General features: G+C 36.2%; 1 protein-coding gene across 1 annotated transcript in view; it reads right to left on the bottom strand.

Moving 5' to 3' along the window:
• Positions 1–8,959: 8,959 nt before the first annotated feature.
• Positions 8,960–22,244, bottom strand: part of LOC138713393 (acyl-coenzyme A thioesterase 13-like) — a 30,593-nt gene continuing 17,308 nt past the window's right edge. The window contains exons 2-3 of the mRNA XM_069845470.1: positions 13,926–14,110; positions 8,960–12,056 (exon numbers count right to left, since the gene is read on the bottom strand). Coding sequence (XP_069701571.1) covers positions 11,903–12,056; positions 13,926–14,110 — 339 coding nt within the window. The 3' untranslated portion in view covers positions 8,960–11,902. The remainder of the gene's footprint in view (positions 12,057–13,925; positions 14,111–22,244) is intronic.

Genomic DNA, 22,244 nt, shown 5'->3' with positions numbered 1-22,244 from the left:
ATATATATATATATATATATATATTTCTTTTCCTTCCTTTCTCCTTTTTTGTTCTCTTGATCACCAGATAAATTTATTATCATACCCTTTTTATTGTGGATTTTATTTAATTTTCGTATTTATTTTCTTTCTTTTTATTATTATTTTATTACATTCCATTTTGTTATATTCTTTCTTATGTTTTCCATATTAACTATTTGTACTAAATGAGTTGCTTTTTATTATATTCCAATGTACTTTTACTTTCTTTTTTCTATTGTGGTATTATTTTCATGTTGTTTAGTGTCGATGTTATTATGCTATTATTTTTTTTGTAATATGTTAGTACAGACGTGGACAAATTATTAGACTAAATTAATTATATGTGCAACGAAGCTGTATTTATCGGTAGAAATAATGAACAAAAATGTATTTTGCACAGATATAATGAACAGAAAATTGAGTCTGGAGGTTACTAATATTTAGTGAACATTCCCTTATTCTTTATTAACACGTTGATTTTGTCAGGGATGCTGGAAACCAAAGTTTGACATTTTCTTTGAATATCAGCATCATTTAGCCAGATATCAGACAATGCTTAAATGAGTCCATGTTTTGTTGTAAGCCTCTTTTTGTTCACTTTCTTCTTCAGTATAGATTACAGATTTTCAATTTCGTTCATGTCCGATCTTCTTGCAGGCCATGGGAGAATATCTTCTGCAGTATATAATTAAAACATAACATATAGTACCAACATAGCCAGAAAAAATATACTTAACCATTGGAAAAATATACCAGAAGATGTAAACAATCATATTTACAACAATAGAGACTCTGTGAATTATACAGATAGTGATATGACGAATTATATTATGTTTCCAAGAAAACGTTTTAGTCTAATAATTTGTCCACGTCTGTATTCTGTTCTTTAATTTTTTGTTAAATTTTCACTGCTTGTATACTTTGTGACCTGGTAGAGTGTAAGAGAAGGCCCTATGGCCTTAACTCTGTCAGTACAAATAAATCATTATTATTATTGTTATTGTTATTATTATTATTATTATTATTATTATTATTATTATTATTATTATTATTATTATTATTATTCACAATTAATCAAAGAAATGGCACTATTCGTATCCAGCAAAGTTTCAAAGTCATAATTGTGAACTTTTATCCGGGCGACCGGGCACGGAATTCTAGACCTTGCTATAATTCCCTCCAAAAATGTCGGATTAATATGAGGCGAGTCAACCTGCCTTACGCGAGAAAGTCGTCTCTCTTTTCGTCAAATATCACGGCAGTCCCCATCAGACCCCGCGCAATTATCACGCTCATCTCGGCGCTCCTCAAAGCACTCCGGGCAAAATGTCCCTGTATTGAAAACACCTTACGTGCCCAACAAGAGAAAAAGGGACTAGCGAGTCCATTCCTTCAGAAATACTAAAACCTGCGACCAGAACCACCTGGCTACGGCCGCATAACTGGTCAAGCTGAGCGAAAGTTTGAGGATTAGCAGAAATAAATTTAGCCTTCATCTCAGGGTCAGTCGCACCTGATATAACAGCCTCAACAACATGGTTTTTAGAGAACCACGATCTAAAAATACTGTCAATAATTTTACGTTCTTCCGCATATTCAAAAATAGTTTCATCCTGACGCTGCTTCCGGTAGAAATGCTGATCGAATAAAGAATATCTAACCTAATCCTGAGAAAAATTCGTCAAAATATTGGGATGAAAATTCATCAAAATTCTTACTCTTCTCAATAGCCATTAACATGGGTGGGCAACTCGTGCTCTCAAACTGTGAACAAACTCAGTCAGGTAGAACGAACTCTGTGCTAGCTGCAGTGTATGTGGGCCTTGCAACACGAGTAGTTGTTGGTTAGCTTGCGTCTACAGGAGTGGCGGCTCGTAATGAGTGAATCACAGTGTAACCCGTTTAATTATTTTCCCTTTAGTGACGAATGGGAAAACAAGTACTTTTTTATTAAGAAGGAAGTTAAAGCTGTGTGTCTTATATGTTTGTCTACACTTTCTTACGCGTCACAAATTTCTTAAGAACATTGACAGTGATTATCATGATCTCATTCATTACACTAAAGTAAGATAGCTTAGCAGGGGTGCCATGTTATACAGATTTTTCATGCTCAAGGAAGAAATAGATATTTTTACGATAAGCGAAGGTATAGCAATTCCACAATAAACAGACCCAGCATGGATTTCTGATATTGTTTTTTTTTACGGACATTTGTACACACCATAATGATCTGAACGTGCATGTACAAGGAAAAGATAACTTGATCATAAATATGATCGACCATCTGAGAGCATTTGTAGGTAAATTAAGAATGGCAGTATCAAGTATAAAATAAACAACATTCACCACTTCCCTTCACTAGAAACTGTTTTCAAGAGCGATGAAGAAAGACAGCTTATCAAATATAAAACCTTTCTTCAAGACCTCTCAACAGAATTTACTGGTGGATATGGAGAGATAGCGACAATGGACAAGGAATGGAGATTATTCTGCAATCCCTTTGGGTTTCAGCAGATAAAAGCTCCTGAAAATTTGGAACTAGAATTGAAAATCTGCAGAACAGCACGCCGCTCAGAGTTTCGGCGAAATCAGGAATCGAACTGTTCGTAATGCTGCCTAGGTCATAATTTTCAAATCTATGCTTGTTTGCCTCCCGCCTAGCAGCCATGTTTGGTTCCACATATGTGTGCGAGTAGTTTTTCACTATGATGACCAACAACAAAACTGTTTGGCGGTCCAAACAATTTAGTGGCTGTTTTACGCTTAAGTGTTTTCAAATTTGAGCCAGATTTTAATGCTCTGACAGCAAGAAAAAGATGCCTAACGTACAGATGCCAAACGTACAGAAGGAGTTCAGGAATAAGTTTATTTCATTTTCTGTTATATGTGTAAAATTACTTCCTTGATTTTGTTATTACTTAGGAATGTAATATTTTTTTGAAATCTCTTTATTCTATAAACACTTGTAAACTCTGATTACTTTCTATGTTTCAATGGAGACAAATAGTAACTAATATTAACTAACTAATATTAATATTAACAAACAAAGTAAGCGCTGCAAGTATATTGTTGTATCTTGAAAGGGTTGTGTTTAATTTATGTTTTCAGCACTAAATAATAACGTATTATAATTTACAAAGCTTGGCAATAATGGAATTTCAGTTTTGTGTATTTAGTTATAGGTGTCTGAAACTACTGTATGCCTAATTATCATTATGCATAATTTTGTAATACAAATCATGGAGTAGGCCTCATTAGCTTTGAGTATTTAGTTACAGCCTGTCTAAAACTACTGTAATTATTGTACCGTGCGTCTTTCTGAAATACAAATCATGGAGTAGGTCTAGATATCACGATCACCTGCACTAGCCGCCACAGCCCACCATGGCAGTGAACTGCTTCTGTAACGAAACTACACACAGCTTGTAACTGCAGCGGCTGCCTCTGTGTGTGTGTTTTTTTTTTTTGTGCCAAGGTTTTTAGCGCCTCGGGAGTACGAGTTGCCCACCAATGACCATTAACAATTGCTGAGGCAAAACACTTACAGGAAAAGGAAAAATCCCAGAAAAGGCAAACGCCCGGACCAATGTTTGGATATATACTATAATCCTCAGGAAATTAACTACCTTCTCTGTATTGTCATTCCTGACTTGAATATAGCATAGTTTTAAGAACTTTAGGGAGCCTAAAAATAACGTCCATACTTAAGTTTAAATTCTCATTCGACACTTAGCCTACATTACCTGACGCGGAAATGGTAGCTTGTCTATCTCTTTGTACTTCATTAGCATGGCCATCTTCAATTGTTATCGGGCTTCGTGTTTCGCCACCTTCTATTCCAAGGGTGATGACTAGAGTCCGGATTTTTATGTAATATTGACCCCAAAATGTGTACATAAATATGTAACTAAAAACCTCAAAATATGTACATAAATATGTAACTAAAAACCTCAAAATATGTACATAAATATGTAACTAAAATCCCCAAAATATGTACTAAATATTATGTAATATCGAAATCGCACAGGGAGTTAGAAATAAATTATTTATTTGAAGAAGAAAAAATAGTTTAATTTTACTCCTAAATATGAATAATTTAATATAAATCAAACATTTATATATGTCAAGATATAATTTATGATGCGATTTTAAAATTAATCAAGACATGAAGCACAATGTGCTACAAGATATTCCTCAACATTTTCTGGAGTTCCGTCGATGATTGGATAGTATGTAGCCTATGTTCTTATACACCGAAAATGATCTCTCAACGTCGTATGAGGTTACTTGCGCTTATTTAAAGAAGTAGATGTGACTGTCAGCAATGTCTTCTGGAGATTTCGCGTTTTTTCCGATGAAGTTCTGGATAACAGTAAAAAACTGACGTAACCCCGATTTATTTCAAGGACTGCTTTCAATTTTTTCACGACTATCTAAGTGGTTGCCTTGTCCCCAATGTTGACATATGTATCTATTATGTATGACAACATTGAGTTTAAAAGTGTATAAATATTTTTTTATAATTTCGTTTTAGTTTATGCTGAAATATTGATTAATTTTCTTTACAAAGCATTTAATTTAACGACATTTGGCACTGATGCTAATTTTATGTAAAAATATGTAATTACCTTAATAATATGTAGTAATGTGCGAAATATGTAAAAATATGTAGTATTAAAGTTAAATATATTGATCTCAGTAGCCTAATTCGCCAAAATGTTTAGTTTTCAGACAGATACATACTAAGGAAAAAATATGTAATTACATAAAAGTCCGGACTCTAGTGGTGACGATGTTCTTTCCACCAAGCAATCTTTTCAAATAATTCCTACACCTCTCCATAACTCTCTCCTCTAATTCCGCCCCAATCATATCCTTGAATCGGTTTTCTAATGCAGAATTCTATTAAATACCCTTCTATAACGATCCTTCCTAAAATCAACTTTTAAATCTTCAATTACTTCCAAGAAAGAATAAACCACTTCCGAACATTTTAATCAATTCATTTTCCAGATATAGATGTGGGAATTTTCACGGTGGACGTCTCTGACCGGAACCCAACTCCTCTAACCTGATGAGTATGACCGCCCAATCCGCAGTCGGATGCACCTCCGCGACCCTGACTCGCAGCTCACATAACAACTCATCCTTCCGAAGCAGATTCCATAGTACAGGCTCGGGATCCATCATGGAACATAAAGAAAAACCGTATAAATAACTATAACTTTCACATAAAATACGATAACATCCACAAGACATTCCTACAGAATAACCAAATCGGGAGAAGAACATTTATATAGAAACAGTCCGCCGAGTTAGCTCTGTGGTAGCGTGTCTGCCTCCAGACTAGCCGGCCCGGGTTCGATTCCCGGCGGGGCCAGAAATTTTCTTGTATAAGGAGAGATGGTGGTGCACAACTTCTAATCACTAAATTGTGCACCAATATGCCTGGGTTAAATCCCAACTCTCTCCGCAGTGTATATGAAGGGAAGGTATATGTCACTGTTGAGAGAGATTCGTCCGTCGGATGGGGACGTTAAGCCTGACGCCCCCCTTGGTGCTATTCGACAGGAGTAGGCTACGTGCCGGCACGGGTTTCCCCTTCTCCCTTCCTCACCATAATCATCCTCACCCATTCTCTACACTACACTTACACAAACACTCAACATACACTCACCCTAATACACGATATAACTCCTCACAGATACCCATCATAAATACAGTGGCGTATACTGGTTTAAGGGCCTGGGCTACCACTGACCCTATTATTACACAAAATATATTTTAAAGTCCCTATAATAAAATTCCTTACCTATTTATATATGAATTCCAGACGTCTTGATTGGGACGAAAATACTTTGATGACTTTGTCATTGAAATTACAGTTGGGCCGCTTGCGAAGTTTCTGTAGAAATGACTTTTCAATGGACATCAGTGCCAAGCCGGATAAACGTTCTTGTGTATGAGTTGAGCTACAGTAGGATTTTATTCTCTTCAACGCAGAAAATGTTCTTTCTACTGATGTTGACGTAGCTGGTATTGTCACAATTAATGTTGCCAATTTAAGGACTTCAGGAATAACTTGGTTCAGCTGGTTTTCATATATGGCAGATAATATTTCATGGATAGGTTTGTTCGAAAAATCAAAGACCTCTGCTGAATATATTACACTTAATTCATTTTTCAAATGTTCTTGATCAAAGTGACTGTTATAGGACTGAAATAATTTGTTTAGTGCCTCATTCGGGAAATTTTCTCTATAAGCAGAAAATTTTTGAGAATCTAGAAGATATGTGAACTGAAGCTTTCCATAATCAGAAAATCTGTCAGTAATTTCCACGTACATACGATCTAGTATGCTGTAGTACAGCTGCCTGTATTTCAATTCATCATCTCCTTTTCTTCGCTTTAATGGTGGTTCCATTGTATTGGCTGAAGAATGTTCATTTTCCATATTACTCCGTATGGACGGAAACCCACTACGTCTGAACTCGAATATAGTATTTTTTAACTTTGATACCTCTTGCAAGCAGTATGCTATGTCTAGACTTTTTGTCTGAAGAATATTGTAGAGCACATCTGTATGTGCGAACATTCTAGCATAGACTTCAAGAAGAAATATATTCTGAAACTGTGTGAAAAAAATACAAATATCCTTGAGCCTGCACAATTACATCATCAACCCAGTTTTCTTCAGAGTCATTACAAATGATATTTTCAAAGAAAGCAGTCAGTTGTTCTCTGTATTCCTTTACTGTATTTACAAGCCGAGATGTAAAATTGCATCTAGTTGGTGCTACTTCTGGGAGTTTCTTTTTCATAAATTCTTGAGTTTTTCTGATCTTTTAGAAGATGATGACAAAAATGCAGCTAAACCCGACAGTGTTTTGAAAAAAAAAATGCGGCATTCTGGAATGGATGAAGTAGTTTGTTGCAAAACTAAGTTGAGAACATGGCTGTAACAATGGACAAACAGTGCTTGAGGATACTTTTCTTGAACTTTTGTTTTTAAGCCATTAATATTTCCCGCCATAACTGAAGCACCATCGTATGTCTGTGCAATTAACTTATTGCCGACATTGTATTCTGCTATAACACCTTCCACATGCTGAAACCAAGCAGCAGCAGTTTTGCCCGAACTGACATTTGTGAATCCTATAAACCGTTCTCGAACATTGGCAGTACTATCGACGTATCTTAAAACAATGGACAATTGACTCTGATTAGAGCAGACACTTGTTTCATCAACAACAATGGCCGCTAAAGGTGCTTCTTCTATTTCAGATTTTATGTTCTTTATCATAACCCCACTTATAGCAAATATTAAGTCATTATGAATTGCGGGAGAAGTACCACGAAATACTGTTGAACTCTCAAGATTATTGGCCAGTAAATGGTCAAATTCACTTAAGGAACTTAAATATTCAATATAATTTCCTCTATTGTCTGATTCCACACTCTCATTATGATCCCGAAAAGCCAATTCTTGTTTTCCTAGAAAGCAGTCTGCGTTAATAAGACGCAGTAAAATCTCCCGATTTTTTTCCACAGGAGCATTGTGTTGGTTGATATGTAGAGCTTTTTGCTTATATAGCTGTAAATCAATTCTTGTCTTCCCAAAGTTTGCAAAGTTCATGCTACTACAAATGTGAGCTTTTGATTTGTCGTGTTTTAGGACTGCCGTTCGAAGGGAGTTGATATTAGAAAACACTCTTTTGACCACACATTAGTTTCGCTGGCTAAATAACAAACATGGCCAGCAAAATAGTTTAGACAGTTTAGAACTACCACACAACCAATGCCACTTACCATATGATGTTGAAGTGAAATGGCGTGTGTACTCACGCTGTTTTTCTTTTACGTCCATGGACAAATTTAACTCAGGAGTTGGTCTTTCCATTTTCACAATTTCAACTTCCTCGTTGTATGTACGACGGTTAAAAGGCACTTTTAATAAACCTTCTATTATACAGTCATTTTCAACACAAACCTCTCCAGAAACTTGTTCTGCCATATTTGTCACAATATCACTTAATTGGGAAATAAGAAACTTAATAATTCACAATTAATATAACTCTTAGACACTCGAACAAATCACAAATTTAAAATACTGCACTGCAAGAACACAATTACATTCATGAGCTAGCGTGCTAAGCGTATTGCTGCTTCGCGCCTGCGAAGAAACCGATCACGAGAGCGGCAACTCACCCGGCCTTACACTGCACGATGGAAACAGAAGAGAGCGGGGGGATGGGCAGTTGTGCGAAGGACAGCGTACCGGTCACAGGCTACCTCACGTAGCAAGCGGTTTCTCCAGCGATGACGCCTTGACAACTTGTTTCTTTTCGAGAGCAGAGAGCGCATATAAATCTAACAATTACTTTAATTTTAATTACTCTGGTAAAACTAATACGGTAATACAAAATTATTACATTATGTTATATTATAAACTTTTTATTTTGTAATTTCCTTGGGCTACCGCCGGTAGCCCCGGTAGTCCGCAAAATACGCCCCTGCATAAATAGAAATAACCACGAAAGGTGCTACAACTGCGGAACACCGACCCCACTCCCGGCTGCGGATCGTAAGGAACAATGGAGAAAAAAGTCTCCTAAGTGGTGCAACACGGTACTGGTATCCGCACCCATTCATGAATACAATAATGAATCTAGGAATCCAAAGACATTAGGTTGAAACTGTTTCTCTTTCTGGGTGGTGATTACAGCACCGTTGGAATTTTCATATTAAAGACAAAAACCAAATGATACAGATATATCGTTTTTGGAAGAAGTCCAATCTGCACCTCTCCTTAAATCTTTCAGGTATGAATACATTATTTTCGCAATTAAAAGTACTGCGTCTGCTTTAGTTTATCCATTTTGAAACAAAGGGGTCAATTTTAGGTCCATTGTTGTTTCTAGTTTATATTAATGATTTAGCCTTGACCATAAACAATTTATCTCATGTAATTTTATTTGCAGATGATACATGTGTGATTATTTCAAGCAAACAATACAATTATTTTATAAACACTTCCAATACAGTGCTGAATCTAATGAATGAATTGTTCCATGCAAATAAACTAGCACTTAATGTTGATAAAACCAGTGCAGTCAAATTTAGTACACACAATAGTGCACAGGTTTCCTACAGTATTCGATTAAATGGAACTCATCTCAAAGAATCTATAAGCACAAAGTTTCTTGGTTTAGAATTGGATAATCACTTGAACTGGAAAACGCACATAGAATGTATTACTCGTGAATTGAGCTCTGCCTGTTATGCATTAAGATCCTTATCTACTATTGGTGATATAAACTTACTTAAAATGTCATACTTTGCATCTTTTCACTCTGTAATGAAATATGGATTAATATTCTGGGGTAATTCATCTGAAGCTAAACACGTTTTTGTTTTACAAAAGAAAGCTATAAGAATAATGGCTGGTGTGCATAAAAGGACATCATGTAAACATATTTTCCGAAATTTAGAAATCTTGACCTTACCTTGTGAATAAATTCTTTCCCTAATGATGCTGTATATTAAGAACCAAGATAAATTCAGTACTAATCAAGACATTCATCATTTTAATACAAGACATAAATAAGATATTAATCTACCCTCTGTTAGTCTAAACTGTTTTAAAAAAGGAGTTCGCTATTCATGTATAACAGTCTTCAATGCACTGCCTAATTATCTTAAAGATTTGAAGAACCATGAAAAAAGGTTTAGAAAAGAATTAACAAAATTTCTACATACTCATACCTTCTACACAACTGATGAATTATTCTACTTAAAATGACATGTACAATTTTATATAGCCCAACTAAAATATGTTTTTATATTGACTTAATCTGTTGTTTAGCATAATGAATTGTATGTGCTGTAAATTGAATAGTATACTGTATAGGTCAACAGATGAATTTTTTAAGCTTATAAATTGAATTAATCTACTCCATATGAATTGTACTATTTTGTATAGCTTAACGAAATTAAGTTTGTAAATTGAACTAATTTGATTGTATATGTTTGTATAATTTGTCTGACGAATTGTATATGCTTTTAAAATGAATACTAGTCTGTATAGCTCTACTGATGAATTGTATATGCTGTAAATTGTATAGTAGTCTGTATAGCTCAACTGATGAATTAGTCTACTTGATATTAATTGCACAAATTTGTATAAGTTAGCTTAATTGAAGTATGCTTGTAAATTGAATTAATCTGCCTACTTTGTATTGTATATGTTTGTATAGTTTCGGCCGATGAATTGTATATGCTTTAAATTGAATAGTAATCTGTATAGCTCTATAGATAAATTATTTGTGTTTGTAATTTGAAGTAGTTTGCATGATATGTATGATTAATTTCTGTATATAACAACTGATTGAATTGGTTATGCCTTAAATTTAATTAACTTACTTGTTTTGTATTATACATATAGCTCAGGTGATGAATGATCGTTTGCGTTTGTAAATTTAATAATCTGATTGGCAATGTATTGTATGTAAATCAAGATTTCAGGTATAACTCCCTGTAAAGTTGATTTGAATAATTTCGAGGGAAAAATTGTTCCGGAGCCGGGTATCGAACCCGGGACCTTTGGTTTAACGTACCAACGCTCTACCACTGAGCTACCCGGGAACTCTAACCGACACCGATCCAATTTTTCCCTCTATATCCACACACCTCAAAGTGGGCTGACAACCGTCAAGCAACCAACTTCGAGTGCACACTAACTCCGTGTGACTTAAATTGTGGTTTTTCTGTTAACGAACAGTGACGTGTATTATGCAAATCAAGATTTCAGGTATAACTCCCTGTAAAGTTGATTTGAATAATTTCGAGGGAAAAATTGTTCCGGAGCCGGGTATCAATGTATTGTATATTTTTAGTAGAGCCATCGATGTAGCTCAGTTGGCAGACTCGCTGGGCTGCTGATCCAGAGCTGCGTTCGGGTTTGGGTTGGTTCACCCTTTGGTCTCATTGAATAGTTTCTTCCGAGGTTTTCCCCAGCCATGGGGACTGAAGCCGGATGGTCTATGGCGAGTCCTCGGCATCACTTCGTTTCACCTCTTTGATTTGATTGCCTGGTTGGGTTTTTCCGAGGTTTTCCCCAACCAAAAGGCAAATGCCGGTTAATCTTTTGGCGAATCCTCGGACCTCAGCTCATCATTGTGAAAATTACTAAATTGTAAAACTGTAAAAATTTTAAAATATCGTAAAAATTTGTACAAATTGTAATTGTTATATTGTAAAATTTTGACTTGTTCCACATCTTAAAGCTTCATTGCTCATGTAAGATCTATGGAATATAATAAATAAATGAAAAAAAAAAAGATGTCATTATCAATTGACCAACCAAGTACCCATCCATGAAACAGAGGAAGTTAGAAAGAGGAGGGCATGCTGAGGAATTGACAAACTGCGCGTCATCATACGTCATGATGCACATGTTGTGATAACACCTGAAGCTGTCCGTAAAGTAACAGCTAGTCATAAAGGAGTGAAACATATTTTTGCTACAGATAATTTTATTGTTAACATGTGAGATTTCTTCAAAGTTGTATTTGGAAATCATAATAGACTGGAGTTCTTTTCTTCACCTTACACATGTGCGTCACTGTCTCAATGTTTTTGAAATCAATAAATTCGGTGGCGGCGTGCGTGAAACCCAGTACCTTGGAAAGATGCATATTTTGTGTCTCGAAATACAGTATTTGTTGTGAAAATCTGAAAACCGTTGCAGTAAGCATCGCCATTATCATTTCAGACAATAGTCAGTATCAGACTGGATTAAATTTTATCACCTAAGTGCAAGTTGCTTTGGTCTACTTGCCAGAAAATTAGCACACAACTCTAACATAACGACTGACTACCATCAAGCGATGTACTTTGTGTGGAATCCTTTGGCGATCAATTCGCCAGTCTGCTTCTTCTTTATCTCGACGTCCAGAAATGCCAACGTCTTGCCAGCTTTCAGAGTGTTGCAGTCTATTATTACTGTTTCTCCTTCCTTAGCTGCTTTCAAGTAACTGTTACAATGAAAGAACATAAGACTAGTTTAGAGTTATTTAAAACCAGTAAAACATTAGATAGTACTTCATAAGTATTTAATATATTCTGTTGGGGATATTTGTGAACCTCCCCCCCCCCCCCCAAAAGAAACAAATTATTTAGCAATACTAGTAATTGTAGAGAGTCTTTCAACAAAATACACTCCTTCTCTAAATTACACTATTAACCCCAATCCTGTAAATTTGCCTCAAGTACTTTCAAAGATTGTAAGCTGTAGTACAATTTTCTAACACGTAGGCCTACTATGTTTTTATTTTTTTAAATATGGTTTATTTAACGACGCTCGCAGCTGCTGAGGTTATATCAGCGTCGTCAGTGTGCCGGAGTTTTGTCCCGCAGGAGTTTTTTTACATGCCAGTGAACCTACTGACATGAACTTGTCACATTTAAGCACATTTAAATGCCATCGACCTGGACCGGGATCGAACCCGCAACTTCGAGCATAGAAGGCCAGCATTATACCGACTGCGCTACCCACCTGCTATGTATGTATGTATGTATGTATGTATGTATGTATGTATGTATGTATGTATGTATGTATGTATGTATGTATTGTTGTTTAGTCAACTGTCCCAAGACAGGTCTGAACCTCACAAGTGATAACCGACCAACATGGCACCACTTATGAGGCAACTAGGCCAGAAGACAATGGAGTAGGGTGGCCAGTTCCTTTCTCTCTCCATTGCATACATCGCTGATTAGCTGCATATAACACTAATCATATTATGTATACAAACAATTATTGTTCTTCCTCTGACACACATCGTCAAGTGAAATGTACTGCCTGATAATAGATGTACATATTGTATCAGCCAGAAGCTCAGTCAGAGGTAATGTTGTGTATGTGTGTATTTTATTTTTTTAATCTCTCTCTACAAGCATGTTCCATTACAAAAATGCAATACTATATGCCAATTGAGTTCACATTACATTATTATTAAGTTGTGTAATGTATGTATGTATGTATGTATGTATGTATGTATGTATGTATGTATGTATGTATGTATGCATGTATGTATGTATGTTAGGGTGACCAGACGTCTCGTTTTTAACGGGATTGCCCCTTTTTTCAGCCTCTTGTCCCCTGTCCCGAGAAAAGTATGCTAGGGACGACAAATGTCCCGTTTTTTTAATGTTATCTCGTTTCCCTAAATTATTGTTGAAGTATTTTTCTTTTATTTTATTTAATAATCAGCTAAACATTGATTAATTCTATATTGTTTCCATCAGATGTCACTGTAATGGATTCAATAAAGGCCATGTTAATCACAAAATTTAATTTAAAAATGTGTCTTGCATGGACTTCTATAGTTTCCTGAAGGAAAGGCCAACACTTCTAGAGCAAATTCACTCATCAAAGAAATATGATACAGATTGTATAGTTGATCTTCATGGAGAATGTTAAAATAGTTAAAAGGTAATCTGAGGCAAAAAAAAATTGTTATAAAACAAGTTCAGAATACAGTGACATGGATATAATATAAAGTCCAATTAAGCTGAAGTATTTTAAAACAGATAAGTTAACCTAATTAATCCAGACTAGTTAGAATATAAAAAATTGCCAACAATGATTTAATCCAAGTATCCATGCCACTCTATTATTATAGCCTAGTTATTATAAACAGTGTAGTATTTTTTTACTTTAAAATAAATAAAACTCGACCTTATTGCTCACTGACATTATATAAACACAAATAATAATGAATGTTTAGATAAAATGTTGATTCATATAATTTAATAAGTGTCCCGTTTTTTTTTTTTTTTTTTTTTGGGGAATCTGGTCACCTTAGTGCATATGTATGTATGAATGGCTAGCAATTACTTACGAGATGCGCAGGTCGAGAGTGGTGCCGATCACACCCCTCTGGTGCGTCATGAATCCCATAGAAGGCATAACATCGACCAGTGTGGCTGTCATTCCGCCGTGCAGTGTGCCTTTTAGGTTCAGATGCTCGGACCCCAGCACTAATTCAGCCTGGAGACGTCCTTCCCCCGCATTTACTATCTTCACCTGAAACATCACGTAAACGAAGCTAGTAGACATTTGATTTCTGGTAGGCAAGTGGTATCTCTTCTATCTTTATTTCAGATAAACTGCGTGAGTCCCTTTCTTGTGTTGTCAAACTGTGTTATAGTTCCAAAGTACCGTGTAACAGGAATAGCACAGTCTAGTATATACAGTCACGAAGCTCAATACATAGGGAATATGCATCCATAGATAGTTGCTAACCACTAAGATCGCTACTATCACCTCATCACAGACAATGCGAAATAGTACAGGCACAGTCCAGTATTTCTAGTATCCTCAACAACTCAAGCTACGTGACTGTATATACTAGACTATGGGAATAACCTACCCCTACCCTCTGCTTGTGAAGTTAGTTTTGATTTGCTAGTTTTACGGGAATGACCCTGAACAGTCTAAATCAGAATCAAATTCTTCAAAGATACGACATTAATATACCTTCACTCCGAAATGAAATATGTAGTGTTTCCTTGACAATTTGCATACATATTCAGTATGCAGACTCATGGAAAAAAAAAAGAAAAAGAAAAAAAAAACTGGCATACTCTGAAACATCTTCATAGCGGCTACGCTGTACAGTTGTATATAAATTTTTCATTATACTATCTTTATACTTTACTCCAGACATCTCAAAAGGCCTTCTCGGAGCACTTCCTCCTCTTTCTATTTTTTAATGTAAGAGTGGAACAAGATGCGGGACCAGTTCGTGTATCTCCGGACGACGTTGTGTCCATCACCGAAGAAAGAATGTCCTTATTACCGCAAATGTATGAAGAAATAAAAGTTTTCGTAGGGAAAGCGAAATTGTGGGAGTCGCAAGTTTCAGTGAGTAACTCTTATTACTTTAGTAATCTAAAATTTATTGTTACCTAATTTGAATCAAGACCAGTGTAACAAATCTAATGAAATACTGAAGGACTTGAGAAAAGAATTTGAAACCAGATTTAAGATTTGAATAGTTCTAATTTAAAATAATTATTTGTGAATTTCTAAGATATTTTGGTTATTTTTTAATTATTGAAAACATTACGAAATATATTATTTAACTATTATTGTAATGAATATATTAATATTGTCATATCATAAGAATACGTACTTTAACAACCAACAAGTTTAATAATCGTAATTTAATCATTATTATTATTTTATTTTATTTTATTAAATATAGTATAAACTTAAAAGAAAAGAAAGATACCGAAAACCATTTACTAGAAATGAAGTATTGTTGTTTAGTCAACTGTCCGAAGACACGTCTGAACCTTACAAGTGATAACAACAAGGCGCCACTTATGAGGTAACTAGGCCAGGAGATAATGGGATAGGAGGCCAGTTCCTTGTGCTTAAATAATTACGTAACATTTTTAGTTCTTCTTGCTTCAGATGTCTTTTTTTTTTTTTACTTATTGATATATAATTAGAAAATAAATTTGGCATTTCTCCCGCGACAGTTACACTTAGATCGCTCATGCTTGTAACATGAATCAACGATCGGCTATCTTCGGGTACTGCGCTTATCTCTTCAGCTGACTACGCTGTCTACATTTGCTCTCTGTGCTACCTCCACACTCTCGCCGAGTCGACCCGATTGCCACTCGGCGAGCGCAAACCGTGTTGTTGCGAGCGATGTACCCGTCCACACTCTCGCCGAGCCGAGGCGAGGCGAGGCGTTCAGTTGTGACGTGTACACGATGGAAGCTACCGAATTGCCGCTGCATCAGCTCTGTGTGCTCTTAGTTATTACAACTATTGGTAACATATCACACCAAAAAAGTCGGAAGCCTCGGAAAAAAAAAAAGATGGTGGATGAAGCTATACACAAAAATCGGACGAGATGAATTTGCCGATATTACATTATTTCTCATTTAGTATAATGTAACTTGTCTATGAACATTTCCAACGTGGCAACGATTTTATTATTACACAATATATCGACTCTAATGTTATCACAATATCTTAATAGGAATTTATAAATGATTAATAAAAATATGACTATTCATTTGTTTGCCAAGATAATTAAAGCCATCTAAAACTACATATTAATTTATATTGCATGGACATGATAGAAAATATATTTAACTAGCAATTTTTGTGAACCATCAGGAGAATTTGATAACTTCTGTATCGCCAATTATTTCGAAGAAAGACACAACTGAGAAAAGCGATACCAGACAAATTGCGGCTCGCCATATTGGCAGCTAGAATAACTGAAATATATTGAACAGACAGTCGCGGAAATTTGATAAGTGGTGGTCCTCCAGCTTGAGGTTTGGGCGAAGACTAACAACCCATCACCGTAAAAAAAGAGCTTGTTGCGAAACCTCAATATAAAATTTATCTTTTGAAAAAGTGGAAAAATTCAAGTACGTTGGAGCAACAGATAAATGACACTCGAGGGGAAATTAAACGCAGAATAAATATGGAAAATGTCTGTTATTATTCAGATGAGAAGCTTTTGTCATCCAGTCTGCTCCCGAAAATGCTGAAAGTTAGAATTAAAAAAAAAAACAGTTACTATATTACCGGTTGTTCTGTATGGTTGTGAAACTTGGACTCTCACTTTGAGAGAAGAACAGAGGTTAAGGGTCTTCGAGAATAAGGTGCTTAGTAAAATATTTGGGGCTAAGAGGGATGAAGTTACAGGAGAATGGAGAAAGTTAAACAACGCAGAATTGCACGCATTGTATTCTTCACCTAACATAATTAGGAATACTAAATCCAAACGTTTGAGATGGGCAGGACATGTAGCACGTATGGATGAATCCAGAAAAGCATATAGACTGTTAGTTGGAAGACCTGAGGGGAAAAGATCTTTGGGGAAGCCAAGGTGTAGATGGGAGGATAATATTAAAATGGATTTGAGGCAGGTAGAATATTATGCTAGGGACTGGATTAATTATGTTCAGGATAGGGACCGATGGCGGGCTTATGTGAGGGCGGCAATGAACTTCCGGATTCCCTAAAGTCATTTGTAAGTAAGTAATTGAATACAAGAGTCTACACCAATGTTATTCACTAGAAATTAAAGGAGAGCCGAAAGTGGAAAATAGGAACTTGCCGAGAGCCACAATGCATTTTACAGTATTGAAGCTTAACAAAATGCGCAGATTTTTAATTATTATTTAATTTGGTGTATTATGATTATTGCTATTATTATCATCAGCATCATCGTGATCATTATCAAATATTTATAATATATTACTGGTATTTTGAAGTTAAAGGGAGGACTCTGCTATCCTTATGCAAATCATACGATACGAGCAGGTTGATTTGATGTTTTATTTCACCTGTAATCTGTTTTGAATGGGTTTGGAAATTTAGAAAATAAAGTGTCACATACAGCTACAAGACACTCCTTAACAATCACCGAATCTATAAATAGCTTAATGTCTGCTACGTGGCACGATGCTTTTGTTGTCAATTGATTTTTATGTACAGGGAATACATTACTTTCTGTACAGATATTACGGAATTTTTAACATTTTCAGTTTCTCTATCTTTGATTGAGAATCTTTTGAGTACCTGTTACAAAAATTTGATTGCACGCTATGTCTATTAAAATAAAAACATTTATAACGCAGTATTATATCAAGACATAGTAAGACATGAGACATGACACTGCTGTACCTTTTTTTAAAATGAAAACAAATGCGCGTTGTTGTTGAACACTTTCACTGGCAGTAAGGATGCAGAGTAACCAAAGATTTCCCCAGTTGCACATTATTACAGAAATTAAAAAGAAAAGGTAAAAAAATAGTAATAGCAGGCCTAATATTAATTCAATAGCCGCAATAAATCACTTTAAGAGCCGCATGCGGTCCGCGGGCCGCGTAGGGAGAACCACTGGTCTGCACTTTTTGTTATTGTATCTGGGGTCAAGCTCGGGTTCACCATTCGCTTCCTTTGACTCGGACACCAAAAACCGACACGGAGGGGAGCGCAGGCGAGTGCGAGTCTAGGCGAGACACGGCGAGGCGAGGCGAGCGCACCGTCCATACTCTCGCGCTCGCCTTGGCTCGGCTTGACTCGGACAACTTTTATGCGTTGGCCTTGAGACGCCTGCTGTACTCCAACCAAGAAAAAGTCTCAGGGGAATGAGAAGCAGCGGGGTGATACTATGAATGAATGTTGATGTCATAAGATGTCATAAGGTCACACACGTGGGTACACGCATCTCCATTGGCTAACACTCAAAGCACAAACGATAACACTGATACACACATATTTATACTACCCTAGTTACAAAATTAGATCACGGTTAATCTCCTGGTCTTTTAATCCCTCCATACAGGAAATAACATATGTAAGAGAGCGCATGTTTTTTAAACTGACGTTATAACGGTAATATTATCTATCTACTTCGCTCCAATAGATGATGCAATAGTAAGCACATTCCTTTCACGGTTAATCTCCTGGTTGGAGAACAGTAATTCTACTCACTATTTTCCTTCCCACGCTTTTAAAATTAACCTACTCTTCTCTTCCGTTATCTGTTCTCTATTCTGAGAGACAAACTGTACTGTGTTCTGTTTCCGCTTATTGCTTGTTTTGTTTTTTGTTTGTTTGTTTTTTTTTTAAGTTTGTACTTCACAAGTAACTATATAACGTCATGGTATTTTCATGTGATACTGTATTAGTTTTATTCCGCTATCGCTGTCGTGGCATTTTGTTCAAGTCCATCCCTCTAGATTAGAACAATGATATACATTTAGGCTAAATGAGAATATAATCAAATAAAGACAGTAAATTAATTCAAAGTGACAACGATAATTTTACTTTAAGTAATAGCTTTCACACGTCTTTCCTTACCGAATGATTGTGCCTGCACCTCGTGGTGTATTGGCTATGATACGCGTTTTCGATGTTAAATCCCCATGAGGATGAAAAATGTTAATGACTGATTATACAGGGTTAGTTAAAAGTCCCGCACCACCTAAATAACTTTTGAAGCAAGTGGTTCAATGACATGAAACTTGGTATGTGGGGATAACCATATACTAAGAACTCAATAATGGTATTACCGAGTTTTTTCTGCTTCCAGTTTATCCGTAAGTAACTCCAACTCTCTTATTTTAAATGGAACACCCAATATATGTTTTATTTTTGAATAGTACTCATTAAGAGCTTTTCAAAAAGTACCCACACTTGACACTTCTGTACAAATTCAGTGTTGCTAAGTCAAGAAAACAGAAAAGTGTATCGGATATTAAAATAATAAAATACTCCTTCCTTAACAAAAACAAAACAAAGCTAGCTCACTTTCTAAATTCTGTGTTCTAACTGGTAGCCCTCAGCTGCTTGACAATGTGCCAGTCGATCATAGAAACCATTTAAGAAATGATTTAACCAGGCTTTAGGAATATCTTATAATCTTGCACCACTTCCATTATTCGATGCTCCAGATCTTCTGAGTTGTTTGGTCTTTCTCGATATACTACTGACTTCAAATGACCCCACAAAAAGAAGTCCAAAGGCAACAAATCAGGGGATCTAGCTGGCCACTCTATGTGACATCTCCTATCAATCTATCGTTGTGAAAAGCCTGGTCTAAATGCTCACGAACATTCTGTCCATAGTGAGCTGGAGCTCCATCTTGTTGGAAATAGATGTCATCTCTGGGTAGACGATGGTTGGCTAGATGTGGAAACAAGATTGCGATGGCCGGTACTACTTGATTTTGGAGCAAATCCAAGTATCTATTAGAATTTAGCGTTTCTCTAAAGAAGAAAGAACCAATAATATGGCCACCAATCATATCAGCCCAAACATTAAGTTACTGCGTGTGGTTCTCCTCCATTCATTGTGGATTTACGTCTGACCATTATCGGCAATTGTGTCTGTTAATAAATCCATTCAGGAAGAATGTGGCTTCATCTGAGAATACAATTTGTCTAAAAAAGCCGGATTGTTGTTAATGCGCTCCATCGTTAATAAAATTCATAAAACTGCATTCTTCTGTCCTCGTCCTCTGAAAGTTCCTGCAAAAGTTGCATTTTATAAGGATGTTGCTTGGCGCTTGTAAGGATTTTCACCTCAGAACATTGGGTTATATTATATTCTAACGCCAAATTTGTAGTAGACACTTATGGATTTTCTTGCAAACGGAGGAGAACGTTCAATGAAGTATTATCATCAGTTGCACATTTCGGGCGACCTGATCTTGGTAAGTCCTTTACACTTCCAGTTTCAGTGAATTTCCTTACGTTCGTTGTCGCTGTTGTATGTGGAATTGGATTGCGATCCGGATGCATACCATTAAATAAATTCGCCGTCTCTCGATGAGATCGATTTGTCTGTTTCCATAGCTAAAAATCATTAACATTTGAATTCTTTCTCTGGATGTAAACAATGGAAAATCAAATCACAGTAAACAAAAGAAGCGTTTTACTCGTATTATTCGTTAGACTTACACTTTTCTGTTGTTTTTATTTAGCAACACTGAATTTGTACAGAAATATCAAGTGTGAGTAGTTTTTGAAAAGCTCTTAATGAGCTTTATTCAAAAATGAAAAAAAATATATTGGGTGTTCCATTTAAAATAAGATAGTTGGAGTTACTCCCGGTTAAACCGGAAGTAAAAAAACTCGGTAATACCATTATTGAGTTCTTAGTATATGGTTATCCATACATACCAAATTTCATGTCACTGAACCACATGCTTCAAAAGTTATTTAGGTGGTGCGGGACTTTTAACTAACTCTGTATAATGTTAGATATGTACTGGGTGTTCATTTCAAAGTGTGTCATGACGTCACTGTTGTTGGGTTACCGATTTGAAGCGAGTTTCAGCTTATATGTTAGAGAAGTTGCCTACTATTTAAGGCGTTCTTCAATCTGAACTTAAGAACGTGTACGGTATAACTTGAACGTCGTAGCAACAGATGGCGGTCTGTACGGTCTGTGTGCTACCATAACCTCTTTCGAACTGTGTTTGCGCCGGCAAGTCTACGCAGGGTATTTGTTATCATCGGTTGCGTACGGTAACATTCCAGAACACAAATCAAATGCTCCGTGTCCATGTTGACCGTCGAAGTTAATGTCAAAAAATACGTAAGTAATCGTCTTAACCCTCTCCCCATATCCCGACAGTACGTATTTCCAAACAGTTCACATTCCTGCCACTACCGGCGTTACCGTACGTTTCGGTACGTACTCTTCAGAATGAACGCCGTACTTGCTAGGCAACTTCTCTGCCTCATAGGTTATACACCTCTGCGGAAGTGTAGGAAGATTGAATCCTCTAGGCTCATCGGCTAGCCACATGACGGCATACAGCGAGCCATGACACACTTTGAACTGAACACCCAGTAGATTATTATAGGTGGCAATTATAAATTACTGTTGTGGTCAGTATATCTGTTTCAATCTTATAATATTCTTCTTCGAGTATTAACAATAAAATTAGTGTATCCGCTCCCACTCGACTACAAGAAGTCGGTAACAGTCTAGGTTATCGGTGTGTATATTGAACGGACACCAAAAAACAGTCCTTTTCAGGGCTACATAATTTGCCCAAAATATATCCAAGAAACATACAATAATTCTGAGCAACACAAGTTCAAATTGCAAAGATGTAATAATAGCGCAAACAGTTTTAGCATGGGTGAATCACATTTGCCTTCTCCTTCACTGAAAAATAGGTACACATTTTTTATAACATGTGCAGCTTGTCTCTCTAATGAATGACCTCTTCCAACAGGAGAAGTACGAACATTACAATAAATTGTCATCATCACTATGTTGTTCACTCTCTTCAACAAACTCCCATGGCCGCCACATATGTCACTAATTTTAATGTACACTAAGTAAACTAAAAAGATAATGCAACTTCCGTGCACTTCAGTCGTTACAAAACTGGCAACCATGTGGTGTTTATTTCTAGGCGGAGCGAACAGCAATAACTTGTGTGCAACGAGTTAGAAGAGAGATTAACCTCTTTCTAACTCGTGTCTCGTGTGACCTTGTGCGTCACTCTGCCTTCAGCCCCCACCCCCTGGTTTTTCGAGCTAACGTACAATACATATTGTATACTTGCCTCGAAAACATAACGGCCTCTCTTCTTGGAATTGGTAATCCGTCATAAACCCCAATCCTCTACTCAACCCCTAGCCGCGTAGCAGAA

This window comes from Periplaneta americana, chromosome 14 (assembly GCF_040183065.1).
Source record: "Periplaneta americana isolate PAMFEO1 chromosome 14, P.americana_PAMFEO1_priV1, whole genome shotgun sequence".
Classification (NCBI taxonomy): domain Eukaryota; kingdom Metazoa; phylum Arthropoda; class Insecta; order Blattodea; family Blattidae; genus Periplaneta; species Periplaneta americana.
Note: the sequence above shows the minus strand (reverse complement) of the source record. Positions and strands in the feature narration are given on the sequence as shown.